General features: G+C 50.8%; 1 protein-coding gene across 1 annotated transcript in view; it reads right to left on the bottom strand.

Moving 5' to 3' along the window:
- Window positions 1–13,145, bottom strand: part of ADGRD1 (adhesion G protein-coupled receptor D1) — a gene marked incomplete at both ends in the record, with an annotated part of 84,075 nt that overhangs the window by 52,288 nt on the left and 18,642 nt on the right. Inside the window, 5 exons of the mRNA XM_080717749.1 lie at window positions 195–312; window positions 3,857–3,916; window positions 7,470–7,625; window positions 9,883–9,944; window positions 11,564–11,818. Coding sequence (XP_080573875.1) covers window positions 195–312; window positions 3,857–3,916; window positions 7,470–7,625; window positions 9,883–9,944; window positions 11,564–11,818 — 651 coding nt within the window. The remainder of the gene's footprint in view (window positions 1–194; window positions 313–3,856; window positions 3,917–7,469; window positions 7,626–9,882; window positions 9,945–11,563; window positions 11,819–13,145) is intronic.

The raw sequence follows: 13,145 nt of genomic DNA, 5'->3' as shown, positions 1-13,145 counted from the left end.
TGTGTGTATTACTGGGGATTGAACCTAGGGGTGTTCTACCTCTGAGCTATTTTACCCCAGCCCTATTTTATTTTATTTTTTAAAATTGTGAAACAGAGTCTCGCCAAGTGGCTGAGGCTGGTCTTGAACCTACAATCCTCCTACCTCAGCTCCCCCAGGTACTAGGATTGCAGTCGCACGCTGACCGTCCCTACCTGCCATGGGAGAAGAGCCCGAGATGGTGGCCTGGAGCTCACTGGGGCGCAGGTTGGCAGATATGTGATCCATCACGGCGTCGATGGTGTGGATCAGCCCCAGCACCGGGGCGCTGTCCTGCAAACACACACGGACGTGGAGAAGCAGGCGGAGCCATGCTGTTCAGCCACCGGGTGCACGCCGTGAGCTGCGCTTCCTGCTCAGCCGGGCGCCGTGGCCACGGCCGTCATCCCAGCCACTCAGGAGGCTGAGCCAGCGGGATGTGAGTTGGAGGCCAGCCGGGCAACTTAATAAGACCCTGTCTTAAACACACACACACACACACACACACACACACACACACACACACACACACACACCTGCTTCCTCACGATGGCCATGGAGGAAGATGTCAGGAAGCATGGACACAGGTCAAAGCCAACCTTGACCCGTGCCGTGGACTCCTGAGTGCTCCCTCCACAGGCCAGAGCCAGGGCCAGGCCCAGACCGGCCCCCTGCCCCTTTGATTTCACGCGGAGGGGGCCATCGTCCCTAGGTCCCCTGCATAAGGAAAGCAGCACTTGTGTTCCGTTCTCTGGGAAGAGGTAGCTGCCGCAGCAGTACCGGCAGCCCAAGGCGCCGTCGGCCTCCTTAGCCTCACCCTCAGGCCCCTCTTCACCCACTGAGTCCCCAAGGTTGAGCGGACCCTGGCGGCACTGCCCCCAGGAGGGCTGCCCAAGTCCTGCCTATCTCTGCGGCCAGCTTGGAGCCCGTGTCCACCTTGGACAGACTGTCCCTGGTCCTCAGACACACTGGCAAGGAGAGGGTCTGTCCCGGCCTCCCCTGCCTCTCCTTCCTGCCTTTCTGAGGAAGCATCTGTGGGCTGCTAAAGCCCTTGGCACCCTCCTGCAAACGCACCCGCCCAGAGAACCTAATGAGCTGGAAATAGAGCGCCGAGGCCAATTTTAGACATTTTCTCTTGGGCTTGTGGCCTGATTTCAATCAGCCGGGCACAGTTAAGAGCATGAGAGCCCGGGCCCCTGGCACGCGGCTCCGACGGGGCGTGGCCCACCCAGGCGCTCAAACGCACGGCCCAGCCTGCCCCGCACGACGGGTTTCATGACTATTCATAGTTTACAGCAGATTCCCGGGTCGTGTTGCATCTTTCATATCTGAAAAAAGTCCATGTAAATTAATGCAGAAGCTCCATCTGTCTGAGCCCTGCGCTGGCTCCTGCCCATGAGTCCCAGGCTGCGGGCTCCTACGCACAGTCCCCCGACGCCCCCGGCCCCGGAGGGCTCTGCTTCCTCAGAAAGAACTGGTTTCTAAGTAAGATTGTGCCAATCTTACACCCTTAACTCTTTTTCCCCTCCCTTTGCCTACGTTAAACCTAATCTCGTTCTACTGGGAGTTGTTCGAATAAAAACGCAATAAAATGCAAACCCTGGTGGAATCTTATTAATCAGGAGAGGCGAGCTGCCGCTCTGCCTTCCTGGCAAACACCTGCCAATGTGTCTCATGATGAGGGTTCAGGAGAATTAGCACTTTAGGCCACTGTGGGGTCAGGGCCATCCTGGGCTGGGGCACTTAAAGGTCCTTCTGGCCTCTCTCTGCCCCACCCACAACCTGAGAGACGTGTTTCCCCAAGTCACGACCCACCGCGTGGAAAGGAGGCTCCTCTGACCCATGCTGGGCTCCGTGTGCCTGAAGAGAAAGCTCTGCTGCGCTGAGCCGCTGAGATGCGGACGACTACTGTTACTGCAGCACAGCCATCCAGGCCTGACTAACACGGCGCTGAATTAAGAAGAATTAGGCCAGGTGCGGTGGCGGACGCTTTAATCCCAGCACCTGGGAAGCTGAGACAGGAGGATCGCACAGGCTCGAAGCCAGCCTCAGCTACTTAGTGGTGCCCTCAGCAACTTAGTGAGACCCTGTTTCCAAATAAAGTATAAAAAAATAGGTCTGGGAGTATAGCCTGGAGGTAGAAAAGCCCCTGGGTTCCATCCCTAGTACCACAAGAAGAAGGAGATGAAGAAGAAGAAGAAGAAGAAGAAGGAGGAGGAGGAGGAGGAGGAGGAGGAGGAGGAGGAGGAGGAGGAATTAGGCTGAGACAGGAGGATCGGGGGTTAGGGACCAACCTCAGCAACCTAGCAAGACGCTATTTCAAAACTCAAAAGAATAAGCCGGGCGTGACAGTACACATTTGTCATCTAGTACTTGAGAGGCTGAGATAGGAGGATCCGGGTTTGCGGCCAGCCTCCGCTACTTGTGAGGCCTTCAGCAACTTAGTGAGACCTTGCTTCGAAACAAAGAATAAAAAAATTGGGTGTGGGGGGGTATGGCTCAGAGGTACAGTGCTGCTGGGTTCAATCCCCAGTACCATAAACAAATAAATAGAGTAAAAAGGGCTGAGGATGTAGCTCAGAGGTAGAATGCCCTTGGGCTCAACCCCTCGTACCAAAATAGAAAGTGAGAAAGAAAATAGAATTCTTAATACCTTGGAATATATTCTTGACAGAACCAAGGCAAATCAAATTAAATCAGATATACAATACGTTTGCAGAATATATATATATATATATATATATATATATATATATATATATATGTGTGTGTGTGTGTGTGTGTGTGTGTGTGTGTGAATTGTAAGTCAGACAATAAAGGTTACATGCAAAACTATCAATGGTTATTCTCTCTATATTCATTTCTTTGAACTGGGGATTGAACACAGGGGCATTCTACCTCCGAGCTGCAGACCAATTCTAGTTTTATTTTGAAACAGGGTCTCGCTAGGTTGATGAGAGTCTCACTAAGTAGCTGAGGCTGTCCTTGAACCTGCGATCCTCCCGTCTCAGCCTCCCAAGAGCTAGGATTACAACTGGGCACCACCACACCCGGCTCCATCTATGCATTTTTATTATCTGCCTTTTCCAACTCCTCCAGGACTCTTTGTTGACTTATTCTCTTAAATAAGGAAAATCAATAGGTCCTTTAGTAACAAAATAAAGCTCTTCCATCTCCTCTAATTATCTGAATGCAGAGAACAAGAGCTTGGACACCCCTCCACTTTCCTCGTGAAGTGCGTGTGGTCGTGGGTACCGCTTCCTGCTCCATGCAGCCATCTTTAAACATCGGACATTTTTTTAAAATTACTATTCAAGAAGAATGCAATGATAAAAGAAGTGTGTTATGCAGAGTGACAATCCGAAGTCGACCCACCACTCCCTCCCGCCCGCAGAGGACAGCAGTACAGCACCGACATTCACATCGTCCCCGGACATCCTGCATCCTGTGTCCATCAGTTGTGTCCAGCCAAACAAGCTCTGAGGACGCAGCTGTCAGGACCCAGCCATGCCCTGTTCCTCTTAGAGATGTGAACGTGGCTGTTGTTGTTGTTGTTTTTTTGTGATTTTTTTTTTGTACTGGGGGTGGAACCCAGGGGCCTTCTATCTCCAGGCTACACTCCCAGACCTATTTTATATTTTATTTGGAAACAGGGTCTCACTAAGTGCTGAGGCTGGCTTTGGACCTGTACGATCCTCCCGTCTCAGCCTCTCAAGTACTGGGATTACAAGCGTGTGCCACCGCACCCGGCTGAACTTGGCTGTTGGGTGCTGCTTCTGGGAAGAAAAACGTCCCCGGATACGTACGTTTTGAAGACCAACGTGTCCCTCTCTCTTACCTCCGACACAGTGGTCCAGCCGGGCAGCAGAAGAACCTCGCCCACGGTTTTTAAGAAGGTCTAAAAGTGAACACAGGAACCTGCTTAGCACCTATTTGCAAGCCTCAAATCGGGACGGTCAGTTTCCCCATATCACCCGTGTTCCTCGATCGACCACTGGCTTGGTTTTGCACACGGCGTCTTGTACTGATAATTGTCTCATTAGGAGTCAGTAACCGCCCAGTTAGGGTATTAAAGGATCAGGCTGTATCTTATAGACATCTGACTTGCTTGGAATCACAGCCCTGTAAGGCGGCATCCTGGTGCTGGAGTAGACACCACTCGGCTGTGCCATGAACCAATGGCCTTCAGCAAACACCTGCTGAATCAATGAATAACTTGATTGATTGATTGATTAAAATCAGCCGAGCATGTTGGCACACGCCTCTAATCCCAGTACTTGGGAGGCCGAGACAGGAGGATCCCAGGGCCCAGGCCAGGCCCATCAACCTGGTGAGCTCCTCGGTAACCTATGAATTAAGCTACCTAACTTAACCAAAGTCAGGTCCCCGAACACTGGTCCACACGGAGGTCTCTGACTTAAGCCCACGAGCTGACCCCGGCTTGCGGCTACCCTTTCTCTGCTCTGCATATACTTTGCATTTCAGCTAGCTACCCACTTTGGAAAATTGGGAGCGTTTCCATCTTAAAATCCAGGCACGGGGCTTCCCTTGCAAAGCCTGACCAGGTCACGCTAAACACCGAGCCAGGCCGGAGCTTGGGGAGCCAGCTGCTGCTCTCTGCAGCGAGCTGGGGGCCGGCAGCTGCCTGGCTCACCGCATCCTCTGACTTTCTCTGGTTTCTGACGCCAGCTGCCTCTGCAATCCCTGACTGGGTGGGGGTTAGCAGAGGGGCAGCAGGGAGCAGGAGGCAGGGGGGCACCTCGGGTGTGCGCCTGCACTGAACTCTGCCCCAGGGGACACCCTGAGCCTCACCTTTGCTCTGCAGAGCGGCCGGCCAGCCTGTCTGCAGTCCTCGCCTGGCTGGCCTGTCCCCGCGTCCCCTGCCAGCCATACATGGCTCTTCCTACAGCCGAAGCCCCTGTGTCCCCCGCATGGAGTGACTGTCGGCACCTGACATAGCCGCCCGTCCAGCTGCCACCACCCAAACCCTTCCAAAGAACGACAAACAGGTCCCACGGCCTGGCCGGCAGGGCTTGAGGGGCCGGATTCTCCCCAGCCCCAACCTGGCTTCACAGGCTCTGACAGGTTCTGAGGAAGGACCCTGGAACCAGCTCCCACAGGCAGCTCCTCGGAGACCTGGACCCAGGCTGCAGACCCAGGAGGGCAGGGGCAAAGCCGGGGCCGCAGAGGCCGCTAGTCAGCCAGCCCGCCTGTGCTGTGGGGCGTTGACCGTCTAATTCATAATTAGTGACTCACTCGCCCACAAGTCAGGGTTTACCAAACATCGAATTACCTTTTTAATCCACAAACTTTGAGCTCCTCCTTCCCTGAAACACCAGAAGAGCCCAACTGAGCACCTACTGCATACCTCGAGGATCCCCCAAGATAACCACGGGGCTGGGCATGGATGTTCATTAGGCACCAGCTGTATGCAAAGCACCAGCTGCCATAGCCACCCCTTGAATGTTCTCACCACACGCTGGGCGTGGGAGCGCACACACATCATCCCAGTACTTGGGAGGCCGAGACAGAAGGATCGCAGGTGCAAAGCCAGCCTCAGCTACTTAGCGAGATCCTGTTTCTAAATCTAAAATAATAAAATTATCCGGGTGTGGTGGCACACACTTCTCATCCCAGTACTTGAGAGGCTGAGGCAGGAGGGTCACAGGTTAAACGCCAGCCTCAGCAACTTAATGAGACCCTGTCTCCAAATTAAAAAATAATAATAAATTAAATTAAAAATCCAGGCCGGGCGTGGTGGCGCACGCTTGTAATCCCCGCGCTTGGGAGGCTGAGACAGGAGGATCGCGCAGGTTCGAAGCCAGCCTCAGCTACTTAGTGAGACTCTGTTTCCAAATAAAACATAAATCTGGTAGCATTGCCCAGAGGTAGAAAGCCTCTGGGTTCCACCCCCAGTACCACCAAAAAAAACCAAAAAAACAAAAAACAAAACCCAGGCATGGCGGCGCACGCTTATAATCCCCGCGCTTGGGAGGCAGAGACAGGAGGGTCACGCAGGTTCGAAGCCAGCTGCGCTGGCTTAAGAGAGACCCTGTTTCCAAATTTAAAAAAATATAAAATAGGTCTGGGAGTGTAGTCCGGAGGTAGAAGGGCTTCCAGGAACCCCAGTACCACCAAAAATAAATAAATAAATAAATAAAATAAAGAATAAAAAATAGGTCTGGGGATGTAGCTAGGAGGTAGACTGCCCCTGGATCAATCTCCAGCGCACACACACGCAAAAAAAAGTAAAAAAGGCATGGTGGCACATGTTTGTAATCCTAGTGCTTGACAGACTGAGACAGGAGGGTTGCAGATTTGAGGATATCCTCAGAAAATACTGAGATTCTCATCAACCTAGTGAGACCTGTTTCTAAATAGAAATAAAATAGGGCTGGGGTGTATCTCAGAGGGAGAATGTCCCTGCGTTCAATCTCCAGTGCCACAATAAATAATACATAAATAAACACATACATACATACATATGTACATACATACATAGAATAGAATAGAATAAAATTGGGGGTATAACTCAGAGGCAAAATGCCCCTGGGTTCAAACCCAGTACCACACACATGCACACGCACACGTACCAAGCCGCAGATACTGTTGTGTGCCTGTAGAAACTCATATACACTGCCCGCGAGCTGGGCACTAATTAGTGCCCCCGTCTCAGTGGGGCCCCATGAGACGGAGCCGCTAGTCAGCTGACCAAGGGCACCAAACGGTTTCCCACAGAGGTCTTGACCCCGCTCCTTTAGCCTGCATGTTGTGCTTTCAGGGGAAGCCTGTCTCAAACACCCTCCTCTCTCCACACAGCCAGGAGCCCGAGCTTAGAAGAGGCCGGGTCTGCAGGGCCCCGTGGAGCCCCCTCTTCCTTAGCCTGGACAGCGTTTAGAACAAAAAGAGACAGCATTTCACTTTTTCTTTTTTTTTTTTTTAACTGGGGATGAAACCCAGGGGTGTTCTACCTCCGAGCTATACCCCCTGCCCTACTTTTTTATTCTTTATTTTGAAACAGGGTCTTACGGAGTTGCAGAGGGCCTCGCTAAGTAACTGAGGCTGGCTGTGAACCGCCATCCTCCTGCCTCAGCCTCCCAGACACTGGGATGACGAGCGTGCGCCCCCACGCCGGCTCAGCGCCTCACTCCTGATGGCGCAAGGGCACCTCCAGGTCACTGTGGGAATCTCCTCTGTGCACAGATGGGAGTTGGTACCAAAAGGTGCGAACCTGAACACCTCCGGGAATCAGACAGGCAGGACAGACCTGGCCGGCTGGGCACCGCGAGAATGAGGTACGGACTCAAGTCCGGACAAACAGGGCACCACTGAGCGGCGCAGGGCTGGCCACGCGGCACCCCATCGGCCGTCCAGAGAAGCCTGAACGCCAGGCTGCGATGTGAAAACCCCGTCTTGCTAGTCCCGAGGCCCCGGCCGGCCGAGCGCCGTACCTCGGTGAGATTCAGCGCCGTTTCCTCCAAGAGAGCCTTGCCGGGTAGGCCGAGGGGCACGCTGTGGAGGTAGTTCAGCACGACGCCGGCTTTGTGGAAGCTCTTTCTCTCCTCCGTCAGGTTGGCGATGATGGGGTAGTAGGCGTCGGTGGGCATCTGAGAGAAATCGGGTGACGTGAGTCCCCGCTAAGAACCAAAGCCGAGGTATTCAAGGAGACGTCCGGGGAGTCCGGTCTGGGCTTAGGTGCTCTATTCTGTGATAATAATATGGCACCTCCCACACGCGGGCCTTTTAGAAATAGTTTGCATACAATGAGCTTTTTGGTTTTTTTTTGTTTTTTTTTTGTTTTTTTTTGCACTATGGGGATGGAACCCAGGGGCATTCTATCTCTGAGGGACACCCCCAGCCCTAATTTTTATTCTTTTTTTTTTTGTGGTACTGGGGATGGAACCCTTCTACCTCTAGGCTATACTTCCAGACCTATTTTATATTTTTTTAATTTGGAAACAGGGTCTCTTAAGCCAGCAAGGCTGGCTTCAAACCTGTGAGATCCTCCTGTCTCTGCCTCCCAAGCGCGGGGATTACAAGCGTGCGCCACCACGTCTGGCTTATTCTTTATTTTTGAAACAGGGTCTCAATGAGTTGCGGTCCTCCCGTCTCAGCCTCCCGAATGCTGGGATTACAAGGTATGCCACCACGCCCGGCCATACAGGAGCATTGTGTCCTCATAATCACCTTATAAGATAAGGGCTCATTCAGGAGATGAAACTCCGCCCGAGGGACTGACACAAGGGAATGGCAGAACTGAGATTTGAACCCACCTAGATGCTCGAGACCGTGAGCTCACTATTAAAACCCCCAAGCAGGGAAATATTTGGTTACAAATGCCACTTTGAGCCGGGTGTAGTGCTGCACGCTTGTGATCCCAGTATTTGGGAGGCTGAGACAGGAGAATCACAGCCTCGGCAACTTAGTGAGGCCCTCTGCAACTTGGGGAGACCCTAAGAATCAAAATAAAGAATAAAATAGGGCTGGAGGTATAGCTCAGAGATGGAATAGCCCTGGGTTCAATCCCAGCATCTAAAACTTTTTTAAAGTGCCAATTTGGGCCGGGCGTGGTGGCGCACGCTTGTAATCCCCGCACTTGGGAGGCAGAGACAGGAGGATCGCACAGGTTCGAAGCCAGCCGCGCGCGCTGGCTTAGAAGACCCTGTTTCCAAATAAAAATGTAAAAATAGGTCTGGAAGTGTAGCCTGGAGGTAGAAGGGCTTTCAGGAACCCTAGTACCACTAATAATAATAATAATAATAATAATAATAATAATAATAACAACAACAACAACAACAACAACAACAACAATAATAATAATAATGTGCCAATTTGAATCCAGGCGTGGTGGCACACACTTGTAATCCCAGTACCTGGGAGGCTGAGACAGGAGGATCGCAGGTTCGCAGCCAGCCTCAGCTACTTAGTAAGGCCTTCCACAACTTAGTGAGACCCTGTTTCCAAATAAAATATAAAATAGGTCAAGGAGTATGTACCGGAAGAATATAGTAGAAAGCTTCTGGGTTCCATCCCCAGTGCCACACACACAAAAAAAAGTGCCATTTTGAGAGGGGGATGCTCTCAGAACAAATCAGTCCTTTCCTCCAATAGCAAAAGAAAAGGCACAGCCCAGGTGAGGTGGCGTATGCCTGCGATCCCAGTACTTGGGAGGCTGAGGCTGGAGGATCACAGATTTGAGAACAGCCTTAGCAACTTATCGAGGCTGTCAGCAACTTAGTGGGACCTTATTTCCAAATTTAAAAAAAAATAATAAAATAGGGCTGGGTGTGGGTGGGGGTGTTGCTGGGAGGTAGAGTACCCCTGGGTTTGCTCTCCAGTACCACCACCAAGAAAGGAAGGAGAGAGAGAGAGAGAGAGAGAGAGAGGAAAAAGAAGAAAGGAAGGAGGGAAGGAAGGAGAGAGAGGAAAATGAGAGAAAGAAGAAAGGAAAGAAAGGAAAGAAGGAAGATGGAGGGAAGGAGGGAGGAAGGGAGGCAGGAAGGAAGGAAGGAAGGAAGGAAGAAAAAAGGAAAGAAGGAAGGATGAGTAATAAAAAGAAAGGAAAGGCAGAACAGAGGCTGGGCACTGCACAGAGGCTGCCCCAGCTGCCCCGGGAGGTGGATCGGTGCCATTTACTGGTAAGAATTTGCTTTATTCCTTCCAGGCCCCCGAGGCCGTGGTGTTGGAACCGAGGGCCGTCACTCCCATCACCATCACCGGAGCACCAAGATCAATTTCAGCCTGGCTCCCCGCCACTGACAGTTTCTCCCCAAGCATTACACTGTCCGTAAGCAAGAGCCCAGCTCGTCCCTCCTGGGCCGCAGTCCAGGCCGACACATGGCCGGGGGCAGGGACCCCGCTCACCATGCTGTGCGCCGTGGGCGTCGTGGAGGAGCGCGGGGTGGAAGACTGCGACGCGTGTTTCCCTAGAAAAAGCAGAGAGCGCTAAGTCAGGACTGAGCCCCGGCCACCTCGCCCCGAGGCAGCTTCGAGGCAGGATGCTTCCGGGAAGATAGAGGGCCAGTAAACCAGCTTAATAGGCAGATGATATGGATTCCCCAGCTCAAATGGTTTTCCCCACTTATATTCTAAATGGCTTTCGAGCAGCCTTCTTGCGACTCATCATTGAAAAACATGATTTCTATGCAAAGTATCACTGATTTTAAATAAACTATGAAAAATGGGCTTTGGAGGCACCCGGACCCATCAGACATCAAAGGCAGAGGGGTCGTTAGTCACTGGGCCCTGGGAACCTTCGTCTGAGGACGACCCTGAAGAAGTGCTCGGGGAGGCTGCCCCCTGAGCCCCTGCGGATCCCCCCACACCCGTGGTTAATTAGGAGTCATTACAGCCAGGTGTGATGGTATGCGCTGGTCATCCCAGCACTTGGGAGGCTAGACAGGAGGATCACAGGTTTGAGGCCGGCCTCAGAAAATTAGCAAGACCCTCATCAACTTAGGGAGACCCTCTGCAATTTAGCGAGACCCTGTTTTAAAATAAAAAATAAGTCGGGCATGGTGATGCACGCTGTAATCCCAGTACTTGGGAGGTTGAGACAGGAGGATCTCAGGTCCCCGGCTAGCCTCAGCTACTTAGTGAGGCCTCTACAAGTTAGCAACTTGTTTCAAAGAAATAGAAAAATAGCCGAGCGTGGTAGCATACACTTGTAATCCCAGCATTTGGGAGGCAGAGACCAGAGGATCACAGTTCACAGCCAGCCTCAGCTTAGTGAGGCCCTTGGCAACTCAGTGAGACCCTGTTTCAAAAAGTTTTTAAAAGTCTTAACTATTGGGCTGGGGTGTATCTCAGAGGTACAATGCCCCTGGGTTCCATCCCCGGTACTGAAAAAAAAATATATATATATATATATAGAAAAATAGAGCTGCAGGTGTAGCTCAGAGGTAGAATGCCCTCAGGTTCAATCCCCAGTACTGCAAAAAAATAAAAAATTAAAATAAATAAACGATAAAAGATAAAAATCATGCTGGGGGTATAACTCAGAGGTAGAATGCCCCTGGGTTCTATCCTGAGTACCACGGGGGGAAAAAAAATATGTTACGTGAACTTTACCCTGATTTTTAAAAAGTAACCTCCCAGTATCCCAGGGCTCATGCTGGCAGAGTGAAGATTTGAACCCGGGCCAACTCGCCTACAGTCCCCTGCTCTGAATGGCCGCTCTGTGCCAAGCAGGCAGAGGGCGTCTTTTGGGTTGAAGAACCCATCAGAGAACACGGCAGTGGGAGTGTTCGTTGATCAGACACACGAGTGACCTGGAATATTTGCTATCCAGAGCCTTCTGATCCATCCATCACGCGCACCCCGAAACCCTGTGCCGACCAGATGGAGAGCATCAATCTTAGCACGTCACTGGTAAATTGTTAACTCCTTTATCTTAGGGAACAGATGTTCAAAAACACGACTATATGTGCAGCGTTTATCAGGACGCGTCTCACACTGGCAATACGGCCACACTTGAGAGGCACTGAGACCCTCGGCGCGCAGGCTTCCCCGGGAACGGAGCCCAGAGCGGCCCACGGCCACTCACCGATGGCGGCTGTGAAGTACATCTCCACCTCCACGGGCGACAGGGCCCTTTCCCAGATGATGAACTCGTCGAAAGCCCCGTTCTCGTAGCGCTTGGTCTGGTCCTGCTCTGACCCTACCACGAGGTTGACGTTGGGCTCCCCGTAGGCATGAGATACTTTCCCGCTCGGGTCGGAGGTGCTCAAGGTCCCGTTGACGTAGACTTTCAGACCCTCCTTGGATTTCCACGTGAACAGGACGTGAGTCCAGTAGGGGCCTGGGGGAGAGGGGACACGGTCGTTGTGAGTGCCACGGGAATGAGCCCCCTGCACAGGTCTCTCCGGTTTAAGCACATCCCTGTGTCTTACAGCGGCTGGTCACTGTTAACGTTGATGAACCCTGACATAGACCTGACATTCAAGGGGCCTTTGGAGCCCAGGAAAAGAATGACTGCTTCACCTCCAGCTAACAAATTCCAAAAGCAGTTCAACAAAGGCCCCTTCTTGTTTTAACAGAGGGGTCGCAAAATCTTAAGAGCCTACAAGCAAAGGTGATAATTTTTTTTTTTTTAGTGTAGGATGCAAGCACCAACCAGTCAGACCATGAGCCCAGTTGGGAAAAAAAAACAACTTATTTCAATATTAGACTAACAGTCCTACCTAATGCAGTAAGACTGAAATACACACACACACCCTGGGAAGGATGTAATAAAATTATCTTTGTTTGCAGATGACATGATGATCTCATGACTGTGTATATAGACTAACTGAAAGAATCAATTAAAAATTCAAACAAGAGACTTCCTGCAACTAATATGTGACTATAGCAAGCTTGAAGAATATATTGTTAACACACGAAGTCTGTTGTCTTTCTACAAACCACCAATGAGCAAGTGGAATTTGAAATTAAGAAGCACACTGCCACTTATGTTAGCATTGAAAAAAGGAATAAGAAATTCTTAGGTATAAGTCCAACAAAACGTGTAAGATCTGAGAAAACTACCAAACTCTGATGAAATGAAACAAGAACAAAACAAATAGAAAGCTGTTCCATGTTCATGGATAGGTAGACTCCATATTGCCAAGAAGTCAGTTCTCCCCAAATTGATTCAATGCAATTTTTAAAAAGTCCCATGGATAGTGATAAACTGATTCTAAATTTATATTTAACAAGTACCAAGAAATACCGTATAATATTGAAAGAAAGAAACCAAGCTAGAAGACTGACATTATCCACCTTTAAGACTTACAAAATACCTAAAATAATCAAAGCAATGTGGAACTGAGGTGGAAGAGGAGAAGGCAAACTAAGAGATCAGAGGAATAGAGTAGACAGATGAAAACAATGTCTATTGGTATATGACAAAGAAGCAAAGATAACACAATGAAACAAAGATAATCTTTCCACCCAATAATGCTACAACAGCTGGATACTCAAATAAAAACACTAGACACAGACCTCATGCCCATCACTGGGGATGTAGCTCAGAGACAGAATGCCCCTAGGTTCAATCTGTAGTAGTAGTAGTAGTAGTAGTAGTAGTAGTAGGAGGAGGAGGAGGAGGAGGAGGAGGAGGAGGAGGAGGAAGAGGAGGAGGAGGAAGA

This window comes from Muscardinus avellanarius (assembly GCF_963383645.1).
Source record: "Muscardinus avellanarius genome assembly, chromosome: 21".
Taxonomy (NCBI): domain Eukaryota; kingdom Metazoa; phylum Chordata; class Mammalia; order Rodentia; family Gliridae; genus Muscardinus; species Muscardinus avellanarius.
This window is presented reverse-complemented; position numbering and strand designations above follow the sequence as displayed.